The sequence below is a fragment of the Echeneis naucrates genome, chromosome 7 (assembly GCF_900963305.1).
Source record: "Echeneis naucrates chromosome 7, fEcheNa1.1, whole genome shotgun sequence".
Classification (NCBI taxonomy): Eukaryota; Metazoa; Chordata; class Actinopteri; order Carangiformes; family Echeneidae; genus Echeneis; species Echeneis naucrates.
Window position 1 is genome coordinate 19,596,394 of NC_042517.1, and position 23,497 is coordinate 19,619,890.

General features: G+C 39.0%; 1 protein-coding gene across 4 annotated transcripts; it reads left to right on the forward strand.

The window, feature by feature from the left end:
• The first annotated feature begins 486 nt into the window (after positions 1-486).
• On the forward strand, positions 487-23,016 carry foxp3b (forkhead box P3b). 4 transcript variants are annotated; one of them, XM_029506131.1, is made up of 12 exons: positions 487-544; positions 822-892; positions 12,613-12,700; positions 12,989-13,163; positions 16,603-16,695; positions 18,109-18,196; positions 18,872-18,946; positions 19,148-19,292; positions 20,577-20,653; positions 20,785-20,886; positions 21,174-21,295; positions 21,624-23,016. In XM_029506131.1, the coding sequence occupies exons 3-12, from the start codon at positions 12,625-12,627 to the stop codon at positions 21,679-21,681; spliced, it is 1,011 nt and encodes a 336-aa protein (XP_029361991.1). In that variant the 5' UTR covers positions 487-544; positions 822-892; positions 12,613-12,624; the 3' UTR covers positions 21,682-23,016. The 4 variants fall into 4 exon arrangements, with proteins under 4 accessions (XP_029361991.1, XP_029361993.1, XP_029361994.1 ...); XM_029506133.1 differs by having other exon boundaries at positions 19,151-19,292; XM_029506134.1 differs by having other exon boundaries at positions 19,196-19,292.
• Positions 23,017-23,497: the final 481 nt, after the last annotated feature.

The following is a 23,497-nucleotide window of genomic DNA, read 5'->3' on the forward strand; positions in this document are numbered from 1 at the left end:
ATAGATTAAACTTAATGTGAATATCCTGGTTAAGGATGAAGAAAAAAAGAAAAAATAAATGATGAAATATAATCTGCATTTTTCAGAAGGCGCCACTTACTCCTCTTATTATTGTGACGAGTTCCAGTCTCTGGAAAATTACATTTAACAGTAGTTGCAGTAGGTAGCAAATTTATAAATGTGTGCGTTATAAACCATGTGAATGCGAGCACTGCATACTGCATAATCTGACTCAATTCATGTGAACACAAGACTGAAAGGAAGAGAAGAGTTGTGGTAACCTAATCTTATATTTATCAAATATATATTTTAACATCCATGTCACATACACAGGCCATTTTTCTGGGAAGCAGAGCAAAGAAATAACTTCTTTTTAGACCTATTGGAGATACACATTAGCTGTTTTTCCTCTGTACTTTCCAACAGACCTATTTTTTTAAGGTTATCAGAGCCATGTTGTCAGCTTCACTTTCTCCTGCTGCATATAAATTCTGAGTGGATTTCTCACAGCTCTGATGTTCTCTTCCTCTGAGACTGCTGTCAGGTGAGCATACACCTTTACTCCAATATTACTATATTTCTGGACCAAAACAAGCTATTTTAGATAAATAAATTTGAACTGATCTACAAATAAATCTAAATCAAAAATTCTAAAGTTGTCTTCTAGATTTTACTATGAAGCACAGCAGCTCTGTTCGCTTTTCTTTGAGCTTCCAACCAAAATAAGCAGAATCTTGCAGCCTTCTTCAGACTCTGATGTCTGTCAGACTTACTCTCAAAAACCATATTTCCTGTGGAATAACTCCCCTCAATGATTTCAGAATATCTCCGTTGAAGAACGCTAGAGAAGGAAGGCAGAGGCAAACAGCAGGCTTTGTACGCAGGTGACACGGTAAGAACCAGTCTCACTGTTTAACATCAGAAGTTTGAATCCTCTACCTGGGATTATGACAGAGATCAGCTCAAATCACATGGAAAAGCCTAAAGCTCAGTCTGGGTTTGCATCACACTGTCTGTGGAGATTATCTGTGTGAAGTGGACATATGATCCAATTTTATGTGAACTATGTTCACAAGACACACAACAACTTTAAGAGTAGATGAGAGAGCAAAGGATTGTCGGGTGAATGAACTCATCTCTTTGATGATGATTTTTTTTAATCTGAAACTATATTTGTGTGTTTTATGATAGATTCCAAGAATGATATACATGGTAACACTTTTTTATTTAGTTTAAATCATAAAGATGGATCTACATGCTCAGGGCAGTGAAGTGAGCCAAAAAAGTTTTCTTCATCTGGAAAATCAATGAATGTCCAATAATGTAAAACATTGAGCAGAAAAGGGTTGCAGTCATATTTAATAACGGTTGTTCAGCTGATCACTGAAAAGCTTATTTATTCCTCTTTCTGGCTTTGTTCCAGACATACTCATCTCTCAAAGCAAACTCTGATAATTCAACCAATTCTGTGCAATATATTTTACAATACATAAATGAAGTCTAGGGATTTTTAAGTGTGGTGTCAGAGACATTACAAAAAAATGGGGTGGGGGAGCAGGGGGCCCCAAAATCATTAAATATGAAAAGCAATAAAATTAAAATCTTCAATGGCGGAAACAAGAAATTTTCTGTGCTCTTACAAGAACACAATATTCTACTGAGGAACTTAATGTCTTATCCTCTGACTGAAAGGACCAAGTCCCACTTGTCTCAAAGACATGATAAATGAGACTTATGATGAGAACCTGAGATATATATATATATATATATGGGTGTCTTTTCCAACCTACCTTTGAGCTTTAGTTGTTAAGGATTACTACATAATTATGTATCATACCTAAAACAAGCTCTGGTGCAGAGTATTGGCAGGAAGACATGTTTTACTTCAGGACTTCCAAGCCATAAATATTAGGAAGCAATGGAAAATGTGACAACACATGGATCTGGATATGCTGGATTATGCCTGTTTAATTGTATTCTAGCAAACAATTATATTATTTTATATTCTTTTCTCATTAAAGCTCTCCACATTTTATTTGAATTCCAGTCTTGTTAAACCTTGTTATTTCCTTTGTATACTTACAACAAATCATTGCACATTAAAAAACTGCCATTTTATAAATATTAAAATTACATTTAAAAATGTATGTGACATTGTCTTTAGTCAAAGATATGCTGTATATATCACACACACCCAAACAACATGTATACATGAAAGCAGTAATGGAGGCGGTTGGTGAAATGTCAGCAGTTTGGTTATTTCAGCTCATCACAATGAATTTTTGTGAGTTTCACTTCATTAACAAAAAATCTATGTTAAACTGCCAACGAGGTTCTTGTTGCTCTACAGTGAAGGGAAATGTCAGATTAAGCACAGTTTCCATTGTGAAAGAGCGGAGATATAGATGCGCATACACACACACACACACGCACATACACACCTCACAGCTATATTTAAAAAGATGACTCATGTGTCCCGCTAAGCAATACAATATGGAATATGTTGATATGGACAGTTCAAATGTGGATAGTTGATATTTCTAGAATCTTATGGTTATTTTGAGCTTGTCTGCGATGTTTGGAAGACAAGAAGGTTCTGTGAGAACTGCAACCATTTCCTCAGCAGAAATCAGGAAGTGGGGCTATAAAGGAAAACATCAGTCCAAACACACTATGTTTTGTAAGTAACAAATTTAACAGACTGTTTGTGTTATTTAAGATCAGGATTATTCCCTCTCCTGTATCTAACCATAACATTGTTTTATACCTTTTTGCTCACTTCTTTGGTATGCCTTCCAATACCAATCTTGTACTGTAGTCTTCTTTATCATTAATGCTTCAGCAATGCTTAGTCTGCCCAAAACACTTCATGCGATTGTCGTGATGGCTGTAGCTACCTTCCTGTAGTTTACGTTGTTGCGTTGTAAGTTGTTTTAGGTTCTTGTCATTCTCATTTCACTGGCCACATGTTGAAATAACAAATATGGAAAGCATGTAAGGAATTACTTTCTGGACATCCTACTTTGTCTAACTTTGTCCTAACAAAAGGAGTCAGCTTTAGGGTTTGGGCTCATCCTCCATCATTCACCTGCTGCTGAATTTGTCAGTTGCTTTTTATTTTTTTGTCTTTTTTCCACAAATGGCCTGTGAAATAGCGCTTTTGTAAATAATTAGTGAATTTACATTGATTTCCATGGTTCGATTTTAAGTCCATTTCCTGAAACCAAAAGTCAACTAACTAGCAACAGAAGTGAGTTACAGTTGTGCTACCCTGTGAGTGTCAACATGAAAGACAACTGTAAAGTTATACGATAAAAAAACAAAACAAAACATAAAACCGCAACAAATTGGTTGCCAAAAAAAGGCTTTGCATCCATGGAACTCATCCACCTAGGTAAAAAGAAAAAGAGGTAAATTAATACTGAAGCCTGCTCTAGAATATTTGGGCTGATTACTGATAACTGAGTGATCTCAACTTATTAACTATGGGAAAACTGTGTAAGAAACATCCACTAATCAACTAACAATTTATAACAATATTCACATTAGCTAATTAAGCCTTCAACATGATGTTATACAGCCGAATACAACTAGAAATAATTGTTCCGCCTTAACTGTGAAAAGTAACTCATCTGGTTTGAACTGTGCAGTGGTTTGTACAGCAGCATAAGACTGAGGCATTTTACAGAAGGAGCTTTACAGAATGCCACTACCGTATGATGGAGACGCTGACATATGATCAGACAAGACAATGAGGCATCTACATCTATGCCCCAGCGCTCTTTATTAACTAGCCGCCATAAGTGGTAGCAGCAGTGACATGTGGGGACTTTTTAATAAAATTGTGCAAATGTGGGAGGACAGCAAAGTGGCATAGTGGTTAACATAGTGCCCCACAACAAGACTATCACGGGTTCAGTTCCCAGGCCTGAGGCCTGTGGAGTTTGTATGTTCTCCCTGTGTTTCTGTGGGTTTCCTCCCATCGTCCAAAGACATCATATTTGGGTAAATTGGTGACTCTAAATTGTCCATAGGTCTGAGTGTGAGTGTGAGTGGTTATTTGTCTCTGTCTGTCTCTGTGTGTTGGCCCTGTGATGGACTGATGACCTGTCCAGAGTGACCCTGCCTTCACCCAGTGTGAGCTAGGATTGGCTCCAGCAACCCCACAACCTTGAAAAGGATAAATAAGTAAATGAATGAATATCTGGTGGGAGCATTCTGTATTGTGGTGTAATTTGGTGGCTCTCACATGCATTTCACGCATGTGAAAATATTTTCTGGTTGGGTGTGTGTGATACTGAGAGTTGTTGGGCATCTACAATTTGCTGTCATAGGAAACAAAACTGAAATTGGGCAAAATTGTGTTGGAAACTTTTTCTGTGTTGTACAGAACAACCCTACACAGTCACTGACCTTATTCTTAATGCAATATTAGAACAAACTTCAACAGACACACTGACACACAAAACAATACTGTGATACACCACAATGCACAAACAATCTGACAACTATACTATAACACCCTGCAATACCACCATGGTGAAATTTACGACAATATACAGCAATCAGCCATGAAATTATGACCAACTATCTAATATTGTGCAGGTCCACATATGGCAAGACACAAGGTTCCCAGCACAACATAGTACCACACTGCCCCTCCAACCTTGTTATTTTTCCTATGGTGTATCCTGGGGCCATGTCTTGCCCAAGTGAGTGGCTTTTGTGGGTGCATTCTCTGACAGGATGTAAAAGGAAAACTGTGATTCATCAGACCAGCCCAACTTGTTTCGTTGCTCCAGTTCTAATGCTTATGTGGCCAATGCAGGCAATTGGCAGTGGACCAGGGTCTGCATTGACAAAGCACACTGCATTGTGTGTTCTGACACCTTTTTATGAGAACAAGCAATAACCTTCAGTTCAGGAACTTGAGTGACAGTAGCTCTTCTATTGGATTGGACCATATGGGCCAACCTTCACGCCCTGTGCCCTGAGACAGTTGTCTAACCATCACAATTTTGTCCTTGTCAAATTCGCTCAAATCTTTATGCTTGTCCATTTTCCTGCTTCTAACATCAACTTATAAGATAAAATGTTCACTTGCTGCCTAATATATATCCAACACACAAACATTCAGGACATTCACTTCACTTGTCAGTGGCTATAATGTCATGACAAAGCAACACACACTACAATGCTAAAACATACAGTAGCATGCTACACTCCCAGATGACACAACAACACATTAAATCATACCATAATACACCACCAAATGCTACTATACATAACACTCTTGATAATGTGTGTGTGTGTTTGTTATGAGATCTGCTTTCAAAAAAAGGACGTCTGACAGTGGATCTTTCTGTTTGAATAATTCACCCTTGACACCTCATCAGGTTATATTAGAGTAGAATGCTGAGTGAAGAGGCAGCTACAATTTGATTTCAGAGTATCAGTGTGATGTCAGATCTGGGAATACATAGATAATAAACCCACAAATGGTAGTAGTAGTATTATGAGGCATCGGTAACTTTCCACACTGTAGTGTTGCCGATTACTAAATCCAAACAGGAAACAATTCTCTATGCAGTCTGTGGCTCAGATGCATACATCTGATGGATAAATATTGAATGAGACAAAGCCAGAGAGCCTATACTGTAATCTTGTAAATGTATTTTAGGGGGTGGTTTCAGACTAGGACAGTCCTTAATACAACAAAGTTTGAATTGGACAGAAGGTAAAGAATGCATTTTCTTAAATTGATAAGATCATCTCTTAATTTTCTCAAAAATATAGTATATAAAATCCCCCACATGCCCCTCTGGGTGGTCTTGTGTTGCTTCCTTCAAGTTTGGGTCTCCTAGCAGAGGCCTCAGAGCTAGAGGGTCCTGCAATTGCTGGATGCTCTATCTACCACTCATCTTTCATGTGCGTCCTGCCTGCTAGCATTTTACACCCTGCTACTATGTGATGGATTGCTTCAAGGTGTTCTCTACCATATTTGGTTGAACCCAGGTGAAGACTGTGCAACTATTGATACCTATATTGAGTTTGTATTCAGGGCCTGTTCCTATGCTGCCATGATTATTGCCTCTGCTCTCTTTGACTCCAGCCTTTCCAACTCCTGGTAGGAGTCTGTCAGCAGTACATGTTGTGCAGGAGTTTTTCCTTCCACTGTGCTTCCTTCTCTTTCTCACTGGGTTTCTCCTTGGGGCCTCTTCCAGAACTGATGGATCTGTATTATTTTATCCCGAGTCGTACACTCTGACACTCACTGGTCCTTGGCCTCCTTGCTCATGCTCTATGTACAGTCTTGGTGTGTTGGACTTGTTATGGAACCTTTCATGCACAGCTGTGTTGTTCTTCCCATCTAGTGACTTTTTACAGGCTCTGGTAAAGGTACAGGTCCTGTGCAGGTTTTTGACTGTGGCTGACTTCCTTTCAAAGTACTTGTAGCTGTTCTCAACATTTATTTTCTTGTAGAGTCTTGTAGGAGTTGGAGTTATAGAATGCCAAAACCACCAACCATTTTAGAGTATCATTTCCCTTTTTCTCTTGACAAAAAGTCAATAATTTGTTTCTCCCAAATATAAGCTCTGTGACAAACAAAAATATACATTTTGTCTAGCAGGATAAGGTTCACCAATGAACGATTGATTGGAAACCTAGATCCACTCACAGTAAATAATTAAAAAGTTAAAAGTAGGGCTGTCCAACAATAACTATTAATTGCAAAATTTCAATGGTTTATCACCATTAATAATTTTTTTATCACATATTCAACATCATATTATTTTGCATTTCAACATTTTTTAAATCCATATTTACAGCGTGATGTAGTTGTCACCAGTTTTGGGCAACTTACTTCTGGTAACATTATTAGTTATAGTTACCAGTTATTTCTCTCAAAAAGTAAGTTATTCGATTACAGCGCTATCAAAATAACTAGTTACCAGGGAAAGTGAGTATTTTGTGTGAAAGTTATTTACCAGAATTTTTCTATTTAATGAAACTTTAAATTCAACACTTGATTTAGTTAAGTAAAAATTCAATATTATATATTTTAGGGCCTTTGCATTTGGGAAAACAGCTGCTGCAAAAGTGTCTTTGCAACCATTATTACCAAAACGTGGTTGTAAGAGATCAGCAGACATCTGATTTAAATTTAATTTTATTTGTGCTTGATTATTTTGAGTCATTGTTCCTCCCCAGGTTTCCCATCTAATAAAGCCAGAAAAAAAGTCTTAAAAAAAAAAAAACCCACCAACAACAGAAAAAAAACAAAAAAACAAAACCCAGATCATATTTATATGTGTTTGTGTGTGTGGGTCTGTGGTTTGCATGAACGCCCACCCATCTCTGCCTTTGATTTGCCAAACGATGAACTTTGATTTAGTTTAGCCATTTATCATCACTTATCAAGCGGTTGTCCCCCCCAAAAGAAAGAAAACAAACTCTCCATGATGACATGGTTTCATCAGCTCAATTACAGTGATGTGCCCCATATAATTGTTTATAATGGTTAGGGTTAACCATGGAAACAGTAATTAGTCAGAATACCTGTTACTGAAAAGAGCAACACATCTTCTTTTAAGGCTGCCCCATCACTGATGTTCATTGACTGGGACTCAAATTAATTTATAAACTTTCAGATTTATTTCTAATCAAAAAAAGTGCGCTGAGCCTGAAGTAATACAATGTCTACTTCAAAAATGTATATATAAAGATATAGTTTCCCTTAAATATAAATTCCAAGATATTTTAATTCCAATTTAATAAAAATGCAAATTACTTCCGACATGTCAAGTGAGTCTTTTTGAAATTTCTCAGAGTAAAATTAGCCATTCACAAGCTCATCATTGTGGAAATCCTCAAAGATTATATGCATCATTAGTAAGCAGGAAGCTGCTGACACCTAGATCACAAGTTAAGGAAGGGAGGATTGATGTGAAAGAAAACAAACAAACATACAAAAACGCTGATAGCCCTAGAAAAATGGTAATGTTTAAATGAATTACAATAGGGGCACATTACTTCAACATCAGCACGACATTTACCCTGTTCTGACCTCTTCAGCAAAAGCATATCTTTTTAAAAAGTTGGTAAGGCGCCTAGTCTAATTTAGCCACTAGTTAGAAACTTTTTTAAGAGGCATACAAGTTTACAGACAGACCCTCATGTTTCTATCGATGAGCAGACTAATGAGAAACTAGTGACTGAACTAAGGTAGAAGGCAGGTCTCCAATTCCTCCCTCTGCCGGAGTCTGAACAGCTGTGACCCGGTTCCTCCCAATGTCAATCAAAGCAGTCGATCATGACTTTGTCTTTCCTTTTTATAGGGACTGATTTACTGAAGTCATTGTGATAACCCATTGGTAGGAAATTGCGTTACTTTGCCAGGCAAAATTCATTAGCTGTGTGAGTAGACTAAATACAAATGATCATTAAGATATTTCCTCCTAGCTGCCGTAGATCACATGATACGATATGGTCAATATCGTAAATCATAAATACTATAATCAATTTAAGTTATCCCTTTAACTTTATGGTTACAGGCAATATTGATTCTGTCCAAATGGATTGCCATTGATGAGGAATTATGATTAGTAACCAAATTAATCATCATAACCAAAATCAGCAATAAAGTAGTATATAGTACACATTAACAGTGCAGTTGAAAGATGGAGGCTCTTCTGAGAAGAGGTTGGCAGTATTCATCTTTATATATTATTAAAATCACAAGCAGAGTTGTATACTGAAAGCATTATTTACACGATGAATAAATAAACAGCTTTGTGTCATGGGAACTGGCCATGAATGAAACTTATTCACACTTGGTTCTTGAAGCAGACACTTGTGACACACAGCTGTGAGCAAGCCTGCAGGCAGCCAATGTTCTCCTCCATGCTCCACCATGGATATTTGTAGATTGGAATATGACGAAAGAATGAAGTTGACTAGTTTTTGTTTGTAAAGGACTACTGAGTTTTAAATGCATGTAGTATGGAGTTCTCAACAAATTGTGTGATCACTTGACAGATGATAGAGTAACCAAATAAAATATGTTCCTCTCCGGGAAAGATATAATCTGATCTGGAAATACCATTCACTCATCTTTGACACTAGTCCCAGTTACATGTGACACATTTTACCATGCTGACAAAAGTAGTGGGTGTTTGTCTTTGTGTATGTGTGGTTATGTACATATGTCAGTGCACCTGCTGTGAACAACCACAGCCTCTCCTGGTACAGGAAAGCCGTCACGTTTGGGGTGTGTTATTGTCAGATAACCACACAGCTCAGATGTTATGTTATAAGTGCATTATCTGCTGTGGAAGTTGACAGCCTCCAGCTTCAGCTCCATGCAGGAGATTGTGTTGATGCTGCAGAACAGCAGAAAGTCAAGAGCACTTATTTAATGAGAAAGCAAAAACCCCAGGTTACATGTGAAGTAGAACATTCCACATAAAATAGAATAGAGTCTGAAACTTGAATTACTCAACTGAGAATAAACTAACTATTATCTGTCGATCTATTTATCTATCTATCTATCTATCTATCTATCTATCTATCGTGACTGTAAGTCTGAACAATCTGACATGAATGTATACTTTGATTTAAATGGATTATTTTAATTATAGATACTAAATTAGCTGTTAAGTGACATTTCCACAAAAAAACCTGTGAAAAATCTACATTCAAAAGAGTGATCACTGCATGAATTTACAAAAATTTGTAAGTATTAGTATTTGAAAAGCAATTAATAACAAGGTAATAAAAAACACATAAACAGAACATTCATAATAATCTAAACGGTAAGAACATGAATGTACCTTCTAAAAAAAATTACAGAAAGATAAAGTAAGTTGAATATGAATCAAATGGGTAACAGGAATAAAATGACATGACAGCAACAGTGAGACTGCCTTTGAAAAACAGGAAACAGTGAAAATGTGAGAACTTGACTGATGTGATTAATTTTCCCTGGTCTTACTGAGGACCAGCAGCAGTGTTGTGAACCAGATACAGACAGACCTGATGAGGATGAACACACTGTAGCATTACTCTTGTCATTCTTCATCTAGTCTTCCTTCTGCAATTTTACATTTTAGTTCTCAATCCACAGCCTGGTGTTTGGACTTAAAGAGTAGAGACTGAGGATGATCTCTGTTCAATTGGAAATAGCAGCTCATCCTGCTCACGCAGGTGACCCAACTGTTAAGTGGCTAGGGGGCACAAATGTTTGAATCTTGACCGTTTCATACTTGTCATGACTACAGAGCCATGGAGCCCCTCTGGTGAAATTCAGTACTATTTGACTGACTCCATGTCTAATTGCAAGTGGCTTGGGTGGGCTAGCTCATTGCAATTCATTCTGTGATGAAAATAAAAATGAAATGATTTCAAAATTGTTAATGTTTGTTGGCAAAAGCAATAACCCACTCCCTACAAGAGTTTCTGCATGGAAATGACAATAATTATCTCATGGCCACGCCTTAACTACTTCATGGTCACATATGATTATCTTATTCTCATGGCAGTATGTTCCTCGTCACTCTATCCTATATCCACTCTCCTCATTGTCCTACCAATCAAAGGCATAGCAAATTGACAAAAAGCAACTTATATAAATGTGCTGCCCTCTAAGTTAAGGTGAGATATTTTGAGATGTAAGTCAATGAAGGTGTGAGATGTGGATCGCACCAAGCTCAACCACAGTGTGACAAAATCAAACAACAATTGTCTCAGGAAGTCAGGTACACAACAAATGACATAACATAGCCATGCTGGAACAAACTGTACCACTTCCTACACACAGAGAGACATGACATATTCTCCTGGGTTGGAGGTGTAGGTAGAAGTGTTCAACTTTTCCCTGGGCATAGTCCGATTATGTAAAAACATTTATTTAAAGCAAAACATGAATACCTGATTTATTTATTTTTTTCAATTAATTCTATTAAAAAACCCCAGAAATTACCACGGTAGAACTACAGGGATTTTCTTATTTTGAATTTGTCAAATTGTGGTTTGAAAAATGACTTGGAATTGAAAGTTCAGTTGCTCTCAGCTAGTCCTACAAACGCATTACCAGCGATTGCTCCACCATGCAATCTCCTGCTCAATCGGTCTTCTTCAGACTATATCTTGCTCCATTACGCTTTGCTGCTCTCTACTGTGTACTGTCTTGCTCTTGCAATCACATTATTTACAAAATATTTGCACATTATTTACACATTTACACAACACATTATAATATCTGCTGCTCCATTATATTCTGTTGCTCAATCACACTCCACCTGACTACATATTTTTCCATCCCACACACTTCTCCATCAGACACTCCTCCATCAAACTTAGTGTTGATCCATCATACTGCTGCTTCAACACACTTTATGCTGTTCTATCAGACTTGATGTTGCTCCATCACACTAAATTTTACTTCATCACAATCTTTGCTGCTCAGTTATCCTGTTGCTCCAGCAGACTGCTCAATGCTGCTCCACTGGACGCTTGTTGATTTGTTACAGTCCACCAGACTAGACGTGACTCCCTTTCATTATGGGGTCCTCTATTACACTCTACAACTACATCAGCCCTTCAACATCCCATGCTTTGCTTCTGGATCAGACTTTTATTTCATATGACTCTGCAATAGGGGTGAAACGATTCCTCGAATAATTTGAGTACCTCGATGACAAAAAATTATTGAGGAATTTCCTCTGCCTCGAGGAATCGCTGAATTTCGCTGAAACAAATGCCCAAAAGCTGCTGTGTGGTAGGATGCACTACTAACAGACCTACGTTTGTATAAGCTGCCAAACAGAAAAAATTAGCCTTTAAGACGTGAGAAGTGAATACAGGTAGTAAGATGAGAGGCGCCATCTCCCGGCTACCAGCCATTGGCTGGTTTATGGTTCATCATTTAACCTAATAGCGATATAAACCAAGTCTTGCATACATTTGGCTATATCAGCTCTACTAAAAAAAATTTTAAATAGCTTCTTATAACCCAAACGTTTCAAATCTGCCCCACTTTATGGGGTTAAAACATAGCTGGTGGATGTACGTTAGCCTTGGTTAGCTTCAATTGTGCAATATATACAGTCAAGGCTAAAAATATTGGTACCCTTACACTTCTCTCAGAAAATAATCATCATCATCATCATCACTTTTTCCATTTAGGTAACACAAAATAGCAAAATTACAGCCACCCACAACTGGGAAGGGGAACTGCTTTGCTGCAGTGGGTGGAGAAAATGGCCCAGAAAATCACCTACAACAGACCTGCTTCCATTAAGGATGTAGGTCTGTAGGTGGAGCATCCCAAAGTACTAGAAGCTGTCCTCAACATCTGTTATGCTGCCTCCTGGTAGTTCAATCCCTTCACTTCTGATCACCTTCCCCATCTTTGATATCATCTGACCGAGCTTATCTAGGCTGAATGACATTATGATGACAAAGGTGATGTGACTAAGTGAATGGATGGGATGCACATAATATGTGTGTGTGTGTGTGTGTGTGTGTGTGTGTGCGCACGCGAAACCATCTTTCTGGAAATTTTACATACCATCCAGAAACTGTAATGAACAAGGTGTTTTTTTTCCCCAGTATTAGTAAAGTATGGAAACCATAAAGCAGAGACAACAGAGACCATCAGTGCTGCGACAAGTTTCCCTGACAGCTTCCAAACCCCAAGGTATGGTACCAGAATATCAGCACTGCACATATATTGATATGTACTGACCTTTATAACAATGTTTAATTTAGTATCTTTTGCACTGAAAGGCAAGGCCTTAATGTTTTGAAAGCTTTTTAGAACCAAACATTCTCTCATTGGTACTTGATGGTATCACTTGAATAAATAAACTGACTGGGTTTTTAAGATTACTGTTTACATGTTTATGAGAAACCGCAGAGCATCAGCAGGGGCAGCCTATTTTGTTGCATGTATTTCCAAACTACACTAAATGCTTTTTTTCTCTAGTTTGTCCAGAAAATAGTGGAACAGACTCCAGTTGCAAGAAAGATGTGGATGCAGGCCATTGTTCCCAATCTTCTTCACCTCAGATGAGCTCCTCTCTCATGAAGAGCCTTGACTTGTACCCTTTCATCCGAGCTGGTCCAAAGCAGAGCTCCATCAAGGCCAGTCTTCATGATGGGTGACTGTCACATTGCGTTTACAGTGATGTTAAATTACAAAGTTGGCAGGGTATTGACAACATTTTTCTTCTGTCCTTCTTATCTGTAATTGCGGTAGACAAAGTACACAGCTCCAGTACTCGAATCAAAGTGAAGATCCTCCTGGTCAAATGTTACTTCATCAAAAGTGAAAGTAGTGAAGCTAAACTATGACTTGAGTAAAAGTACTTGCTATAGAAATACTCAAGTATTCAAAGTACTTTTCATTGCAATACAATGTTGCGTGAAACAGTATATTCAAAGATTTATTTGTTTCTTCTTTTGGCTTTCCCCTCTTGATGTCATCACAGTAAGCCAGCTTCCTGTTACTTGCATGATTGATTTGGCTGCAGTTTTATGTCGGATGCTCTACCTGACGCAATGCTCCTATTTATCTAGGATACTGGCACAAGAGTACCACTAGTAGGCGCATTGTGGCTGGGGTTCCTTGTTGGGGAATTGAACCCCAGTCTCCCAAATACCAAACGGGTATCCTCACTACTATACCAAGAAGGCAGTACTTTCAAAGAATCTAACTATAAAATAATGCAGTGAATGAATTGACTTGAACTGAAAATTATTGAATAAGAGGAAAATCCTATAGAAAACACTTAAACTGGCAAAAGAACAAACACTGAAGTTGTCTTGTTCATTGAAAACCACTCCTGTCCAAACAAACAAGAGACAGCTACAGCGAAACCATTTGAGCACAAGAGATGCACATGAAAATGTTTATGGCATCTTTAACACAAATGTAACGAGTACTTCATAGAAATGGCATAGAAAAAGGATACAAAGTTTCCAAAAAATAAATCACTCAAGTAAAGTACAGATCCTCATAAACCATACTTAAGTAAAGTCCTTAATTAAATTTACTTCCTTACTCTCCAACACTTTGCAATTGTGAGTCTTAATTTATTTTTCTCATATTTATTCTCGGAAAAAACCATGTAATACAATTTCAGACTTATTTACCTCACTCCATCATTATCTCCATTAGTCCTCAAGAGAATTTAGATACTGTAGCTAGATTCAAAAGTCAATATTGTTTAATAGTGTACTAATGGTCAATATCTTCTTTTTTTATATTGGATTGCTGTAGATAGGACTAAACTTTAGAATTAAGTTATAGTTTAGCTAAAGTTAGCTGCCTGATATGGCAGTCCATTTCATTACATTTGGGCACAGTTAATCCTGAACAGGTTGCCAGTCTATCAGGGCTGACATATAGAGATATGCAACCATTCACACAGATGTATTGGAAATTTAGGGACACCAATTAACCTAGACAGAGAGAGAACGCAAGATATTCAAACACCTCCACTTGGTGCGGCCACTCTCTCCTGGCCTGGACTGGGCACTCAACTTTTTTTCCATCTGAGGACCATGGCCTGAGTCTTAGAGGTGCTGATTCTTATACCAGCTCCTTCACACTTGGTCGATTTTGTGGCCTGATGAAGCCAGTAGGACCATATCTTCTGCAAGCAGCAGTGATGGGATCCTAAGGCTGCCAAGCTGACCCTCTCTGCCAGTAGGCAGCGCCTACAAATTCTGACCATAAAATGTATAAACATAACCGGTGACACTCTGGCTCAGACAATACAAAGATTAAATGGTCTGTAGCAACAGGGCATCCACCCCATACTCCAGGAGAGCCTCACAGGATACCTTTGGGGACATTGCTGTAAGCTTTATCCAGATCCAGAAAACACAAGTAGACTGGTCAGGCAAACTCCACCGCGCCTTCCAGGATACTTGTGAGGGTATAGAGCTGATGTGGTTCCCCCTGAATCTGAGGTTCTGAGGTTCAACTAACGGACATACTAGCCTCTCTGGCACTCTGTCGTACACTTTTCCAAGGAGGAGGATGTTGCATTGACATCGGCTCCAGTGATGAGTGGGTCCACCTCGGAGGCACCCAGCGCTGTTTTCTCTTCAGAATACATGTTGGTGGAATCAAAGATCACCAAAGTATTCTTTCCATTGCCCAGTTATTTTTTCACCCAAACCTGGCTGTCAGCTGCCTCTGGAGTCCCCAAATATAACCATTGGACTCATTCAACCTGATGGTGTCCACCAGCATGTTTGATGGTAACCACCACAACAAGCACCAACAGTCTTGTGATCACAGCTCTGAATAACTGCCTGGCAGCACAGCATGTGGGCCACTCACGTTCTATGTCCCCCACCAACCCAAGACAGGGTTGAAGCTCTGTCGGAGGTAGGAGTTAAAGACCTAAACGACCTGAGTCTATCTGCCTCACTATTAGTGTGGGTATTTTGGGTCTGTCTGGCACTCTCCCCAGCCACCTGATCCAACTCAACACCAGGCGGTAATCAGTTGATAGTTAAGCTCCTCTCTTCACCCAAGTATCCAGAACATACAGCCACAGATCAGCTGACATGACTAGAAAGTAGATTTATGGCCTGTAACCTATGGTGCATCGATGTACACCCTGATCTTAAAATATGCTTTTAGTTATAGACAATTTGCGATGAGCACAGAAGTCCTACAACTGAACACCACTCAGGTTCAGACTGGGGCAGGCTGTTCCTTCCAATCACACCCTTCCAGGTCATGCTGTCATTGTTCATGTGAGCAATGAATTTGTTGCACTTATGTGTTAAACACCAACAGGGTGCTTCTGTTGGTGTTTAACACATAAGTGCCAACCACAGTCTGGACCTGCTGCTGATCCGCGACAGGGATGTGACCTCTCATTCACCGGGACAAACTCAACACACTGGCAAAAAGCTGGGGAGCTACAAGTAAGACCACTCCTGCCCTCCACTTCTCACCCAGTGCAGCTTCCTTCTTAAGAGGTAGTGCAGTCCGTCTCAAGAAGGTTGGTTTCCTAGCCAGTGCCAGAAATGTGCAGTGAGGTGAGCCCAACTATATCTAGCCAACACTTCTCAACCTGCGATAGGACGAAACTATGCGGTCCTTTTAAGTGTGACCTAGCAGGCACCAATGGGTGATGGCCATCAGGCACTTGTCATCATAACCCTTCCCCAGGCTTCCTCCCAGAGTGGGGCTCCAGTAACCCTCCAGGACAGGTGATATGGGTCCTGCTTATTTTTTTTCCATCTGTAATCTCATTCACAGGCCTAAAATGGAGCATATAGTTTGCTCGTTTAGCTGAGATACACCTGTTGGATGAGGTAGACCTGTTTGGTGAGGCATATGCCATTATTAACATTGCTTATTTCCCTGTGTTTTTATTACTATTAATAGACCCTGTGCAAAGCTGATATCTGTTTCTTTTCCAAATTAAAATAGCTAGTTCTTTAAAGTTGATGATTAATGATACACCTCTTAACTGCTCTGCGCTATCTCTGCAGTCAATACAGTGTGTACCAAAATTTAGAAAAGTTTGAAAGACTTGTAGGTTACATCACAGATGTCTTTCTTCTCTCCAGCATCCCTGAGGGAACCCGTGCTCTGTTTTTGAGCGGCATCTGTCGCAGGCCTAGCTGTGACGCAGTGTCTGGAGATCTTCCCAGCTTCTCAACGTAAGTTGCTAGCTGAAAATTCACTGAATAGGTCATCATCAATCTATAGAATTTATTAGTGAACTACTCCTGCCTTGAGATCAAACATATTGTGCAATAATAAACAATACCTTTGCAAAGGAACAACTTCAAGTTGTAATATTTCCATAAAATTAGAACAGTACTCAGTCCAGGTGGTGATTAAAAGTATTTAGGTATGTTGACTTTGTAGTTTAGAATTGTACTTAAATATCACAATAAAATACAACATTTAAAAAAAATATCAGGCTAACAATCAAAGTCATGTTCATCATCTTTTGTGGTCTCAGGTATTCGTGTAGACTGAAGCATTACTATAGCTACACTGATCTGGTTTTTATGGCAGACGGTCCAGATGCAACAGTTACAATTTGCAATAAAACAGGACTTCCTTGGATCCAACTCCCAGTATCAATCCAAGGGGGCAGACTCTCTCACAAATTCAGCATTAGGTTTAAAACCTGCCTCCATGACAAAGCCTGCCATTATGAAGTTAGAATTAAGGTTTAAATGCGCTTTGGTTATGCTACTGTAGACCTGGACTGCTTGTGGATGCAGTGAGCATAACCACCCCCACTCTCTCTCACTCTTTCTCGCCCCATGTATGTATATAACACCGCTAAATGTCGCTAACTTTGTCTCTTCCTGCAGTCTGTGTTTTGTCCCTCCTCTCTCTTCCTGTCCCCGTCCTACAGGTGCTGAATCATCTCTGCTCCATGTTCCTGCTCAGTACCTGCTGCTGCAATAGTATATATATACCATTAGTATTCATTAAACACTATTAGTCACGTCCTTTGCTAAAAAGAATTTTTTTTACTTTTTTACTGCTAATATTTACTTATGTACATAGACTGCTGCCATGCCTTAATCCCTCTCTACATTTCTGTGTTTTCCATGCATTCTTATTAAAGTTTCTCTCCTCCTGCTCTCACTCTATTCTTCTCTGCTTGCTTCTCTTCTCTTCCTCCCTCACTCTGCCTCTGCCCTCTTTCTCTCTCTGCCTCTCCTTCTCCCAACCCAGTGGTTGGATCAGAAGGCAACCCCCCCGACCCTGGTTCTGCCTGAGGTTTCTGCCTCTTAAAGGAAGTTTTGCCTTGCAACCTTCGCCAAGTGTTTGCTCATGGAGGAATATGTTAAGTCTGTTTGGTAACTCTATAAAGAGTTTGGTGTGGACCTGCTGTATGCAAAGTGCCTTGACGTAAATTTGTTATGATTTGGTGCTATGAAGATAAATTTGATTTGATTCGAGGATACCTCTGTCCGATGAGCAGGTGGAAGCAGAGTGAGCGATGACAAATGGCATGAGTGCTTGACCATCAAGGGCTGAGGTTTTGTCCTGTATCCAGCACTGGACCCTGTGGCACCAGTATGATTTTCTGCTATTTTGTCCTTTAGGCATCTCCACTCTGAACACAGTCATGGTGATGGAAGCATTGATCAGTTGCGGATCCAGCAGGACATTGTTCAGTACATGGAGAATCAGGTGGGAATTAGAGAGACCTGGATCATATTACTCACACTAGTATGACTTCTGAGTGTTTTTCATTTTTGCAGTTCAAAGCTTGCAGGGAGTAAACCTCCCTGCCAGTGCAGTTTCTTTAATGCAGGGTTGTTTTGGGTCTGAAAATGTTGTGTGTACAGTACAGGCCAAAAGTTTGGACACACTTTCCTATTCATTTGAATCAGAAGGTGTGTCCAAACTTTTGGCCTGTACTGTATTAGTCCGGGTTTTTATGGGTCATCCAATTTTAAATAATTAGTAGCAGTTCATTCTGTCTCATACTATCACATGGTCATTGAACTTTAACCTTAACCTTAAATTATTACCAATAGCAGATGCTGCTACATGCACACAAGGAAAATTTAAAACAATGCCAATTTTTCATCAACCTGAAACTCTGCCCAACACTGACTGCATCACGTGAATTGCCTCCTAACACTGATGAAATCACTGTATCCTCACAGCTCCCAGCACAGCTCCCAGCACAGATAACTTTATCTGAACCTGCTCCTAACTCACACTGCTTCACCTTAGACTGCATCACTTGCAGAACCACCTATTACATTTAACTAAATCCTGGTTCTCCAACTGGGCCTCCTTCTAACATGAACTATGTCACTTGGCCCCCAATATTATCATTAAAATCTCTATTTTCAGCTTATCCTGGAGAAACAGAAACTCATTGCAATGCAATTGCACCAGCAGCTGTCTGAACATAAACACGTGGATCTGGTACGTCTCATTCTCTCACTTGTTCTGTTGACTTAATTTGTTTGATTTAGCATAGCTTGGATGATTTTCAGAGGAATTGAATCAGTTAAATTGTTTCATTTTCACTTGCTTATCCCTCATGGTCACGGACAGTTACATTGTTTCCCTGTAAATAAAGCAAATGAAATGGTGTGTTTACGGTCAAATTTTTATTGTGTTCAGAAGGCTGCTTCAAAGTGGCCATACAACCTTCCTTTATTCCTGCCACAGCCTCAGGAGCCAGACGGGCAGCAATGGTGTATTAAACATGTGGAGGAGTTGTCCCAGCATGGTTGCAACACTGCTGCTTCTGCCGGCCTTCTGACAGGTAACACAGATCTATCAGAGTCAATGCAAGAAATATTATTAGAGCAGCAAAATCAACTTGAGTTACTTCATGTGAGCCCTGTGTGAGGGAACCTGCTGACAGTAATGTGCACTCAGTCTGCTATTAGGCCTTAGATAGCGTTTGTCAACTGCATCTGAGTCAAAGGAAATTTTTTTTTATTTTCCTGTATTTTTGTCAATGAAAATGTGAACATAGTTAAAATTTAGGCTCAAACTTTAGCAATTTGTGAACCATTGTTTATTTTACACTGTGCACTACCATTAACATATGTTTGTATTATATACATGAAAATGTTTGCAATGACCAAGCCAATTACAGCACAGTCAGCTCCACGTCAGACTCAAGCACAAAACCAGACTTGTATTAAACACACTGATCACTTTATATCCTCTATGGTGATCTAGTAACCATGAAATCTTTTATCAACAATGAGATACGAGAGCTCATTTATATACTACATCAGATTGGATGGTTGCAGTTAAATCTAAAACGGAGAGCTGCTTTGCAGACAGAACTGAGAGCAAATAATTTTTATTATACAACAATATCTTGAAAACAAAACAAGAAGGATCTAATATTTTTAGAACTTTGCAGCTGAAAACTTGGAGAGTTTCAAGAGAGTGTCAGTTTTCAAGAGAGCATTGCAATGAGATGATTCTGTACACTCTGATAAGCATGGAGAGACTCTATGTATCTTAATCTTCACTCTTTCCTAATTTATCTACTCTGTACCCTTAATATTTATAATTAATGTCCTGGCAGTCTGATGGGGAAAAAGCATTACATTTAAATCTCCAAATTAAAACTTTTTGAAATACACACACACACACACACACACACACACACACACACATATATATATATATTAGGGACAGAGGTGAACATTTAGATTTTTTTTTTTTTTTTCGTTTTTGTTATAACAAAATTAGTTGGATAACTTTTTCATAAGAATTTTAAATCTTATCACATTCATGAAATTAAGATAATCCTCATATGAGAATGTGCACTGAAATTAGGCATGGCTGAAAACTGAAAAAAATTTCAAACACAAACTGATCAAATGGAAAATTGGCATCTCTGTCATTTTGTTGTTAAAGATGGCCAGTCATTCGCACCTTTATACTGGAGAATGTCATCTGTTATTCATCACATTCATTCATCACACTGTTGCAGAGGCTCCACTGTTAACCCCACAAACCCAGTCCCCAGTTTTTGATGACTTATTATTATATTATATATTATACTTATATTATTGTTCTACAGATTTGGTGCCCAGCATTGAATTTTACAAATACAACAGCATCAGGCCTCCGTACACATACGCCTACTTGATAAGATGGGTGAGTTTAATTTAGAGGATGCAACATTCCATATGTTTCCTTATTTGTGAAAACTATTTTGTAGTTGAGGAACAATGACCTTTTCAGGCTCTTTTAACTCATAATTTTTCTGTGTGTTTACGTGTGTGCAGTCTATCCTGGAATCTCCAGACAAACAGCGCACTCTGAATGAGATTTACAACTGGTTTACCACTATGTTCTTCTACTTCAGACACAACACCGCCACCTGGAAGGTTAGTACTACTTGGCTTACATAGTTACTCTCACGATGTAGTATGCATTACTCCGTGTGAGTTAAGGATCCCGTGCAGTGCTCGTTGTTGACTTAGAGAAACCTGAAGAGGGAGTAAAAATAAGGTTGTACACTTGCTAAACAGATAGTTAGCTAGAAAGCTACCCACAGTACCTACAGACATTAAAAGTAGCATGATCAAAATGTAGAAGAGTGCTTATGAGATCCAAAATGTTGTAGAAGAGAATATGATTTATACTGACAACAGAACTCTCCTCTTCTACCCAGAATGCTGTTCGTCACAATCTCAGCCTACACAAGTGTTTTGTACGAGTGGAGGGAGGAAAGGGGGCTGTGTGGACAGTGGACGAAACAGAATACCAAAGGAGGAAGGGACAGAAGTATCACAGGTACTAACATCCTCATAACAATCATCTTGTAAGCTGACCTCTCTGCCCTCAAACACACTCATGATTCAAGTGTTGTGAAGTTGAGAGGAATACTAAGAGATGGGAAAGTAAATTAACGAGGGGGGGGGGGGGGGCAATAAGAAAGTAAAGAAGAAATGGTTAAGATGGTGAAACCACTGAGGAGGAAAAGATGAAAATTAGTTTTCATTTCATTTCAGATTTAGGAATTCAGTAGCTGTCTATGTGTGCCAAAGAAAAGAAGAAAAGAAGCAGTCAGTCTGTATAGGTGTTTGTGTGTTTGTCTGTCACTAACTGTGTGTGTTTTCAGGGACTGCTCTGTCAAGTGGCTTACATCCTACTCCAATCACTGTCCAGCAGATCCCTGAACATCAGTGGATAGCAGCACTGAGCCTCTGGAGTCCCACTGACAAACCTGATTTTATTTTATGTTATTTTCAACTGGCTTATTAAACATGGTTCTGTTATTTGTAACATGAAGGCAGTTTGCTGACAGTCCTAATTTAACAAATGTGGTTGTCTTGTCTTCAGCTGAATTTTACTCATTCATGAACCTTGAGTGTGTAGGCCAAGGGTCACATCATCCCACATACACCTTGCCTGCAGAGCCGAGTAGACAGTAAACAGAGAAAATCTTCCCACACTTCGGCAACTCTTCGCTTTGATGTATGATCTTGACTTTTTCAAAAGTAAATAGAAAATTCTCCTGAACTCCCCCCCCCCCCCCCTCCCCCTTCGTGTATATCAGATATCTGAAAACTTTAAAACAGGCCACTCGATATTAAGGTGGCATTAAAAGTGACACATCACTATCTTCCAAATGTCTTATCAAGTCTAAGTCTGATGATATTATATTATTTTTCATTGTCATCAAATTACATAAAAATACCAAAAATGTGTTGATCTGTTTTATTTTCCTACTCTCTCTGTGCCAAACTCTTTGGGTCCTACTAAACTTGCATTTTAAAATGGGGTTAAACAGCGTCAGTGGTTATCTACAACAATGTGGTCAATGTGTTTCTTTTAACAAAAATGACTAAAGCAGGAAGGAATGGTGCATTGGTTGGGCACTATCTTTTCAGCAGTGGATTATTCACACATGGTGGTTTCATGAATGTAAAGGGCAGCAAGGCATTGTGGGTAAGACTGAATAAAAACAAAAGTATGACATGACTCACTCACCATTACACCATGGTTGTCTTTTCATACGATTGGCACAAACAGTGTTGGCACCTGAGGACCTTCGTTGCAGCCTTAATCTGGGAGTTTTAAGGAAATTGGGAGTCACACCTGTGTTTCTATCACATGGCCTGCGTATGGACTGGGGCATTTCATTCCATTCATCTGGTTTTCAAGAAAGCATGGACATCCATTCTTGCTCCTATGTCAGCTTCCATTGATGAAAGGATAGACTTAGTTTAACAGTTAACTCTTTAATCTACAGAGGTTGTGTTTCCTGCCATTGACTTATTTCTTCTTTTGCTGGGTCATGATGGAAACATTTTAACAAACAGAATTCATATTTAACTGTGACTAAGTGACTAATCACCTCTCATCGTCTTAATCAACTTAACATCAAAACTGTGTTCAGTAGCAAACGGCTAGTGCAGGTCACCAGAAGCTGACCCACAAAGACTCTTAATTATGGATCCTACTATTACCAGAAGCATGTATTTACTGCAAAAAGCAAATAAAATGCGATTGTGTACAAAAGATTTGGTCATCGTCTTTCAGTCTCACAGATCTATAGCTGTGTTCCCAATTTATGATTATGATTTTACGTCAATCATATTGTCAAAACAATCCAAATGGGATCATTCAGTGCTTCAATATTCAATATTCAATGGGGGAACAGTAAGGCCCAGAGAAGATACTTGACCGAACCTTGCTCGGCCACAGACATGAGAACAGCAGTACCAACTGATGTCAGAAAGGTCACATCAGCTCTATAAAACTTGGCAAAGTTACATGTTAAAGACCATAATGCTGAAGTACAAATGTGCCCCACGGGAGCATGAAATAAGCTACTGTCTAATTTAATGGGCTCTTTTCCCTGTTGGAAGTGGAAGTCCCTGCTCTGCATAAGCATGGCAAATGACATCAACCAGCTGTGACAGTTGACAGATGCTGTTTAGAAGAGGGTAACCCCTGTTTTTCCAGACTAAAACTAGGGAATAAAACCTC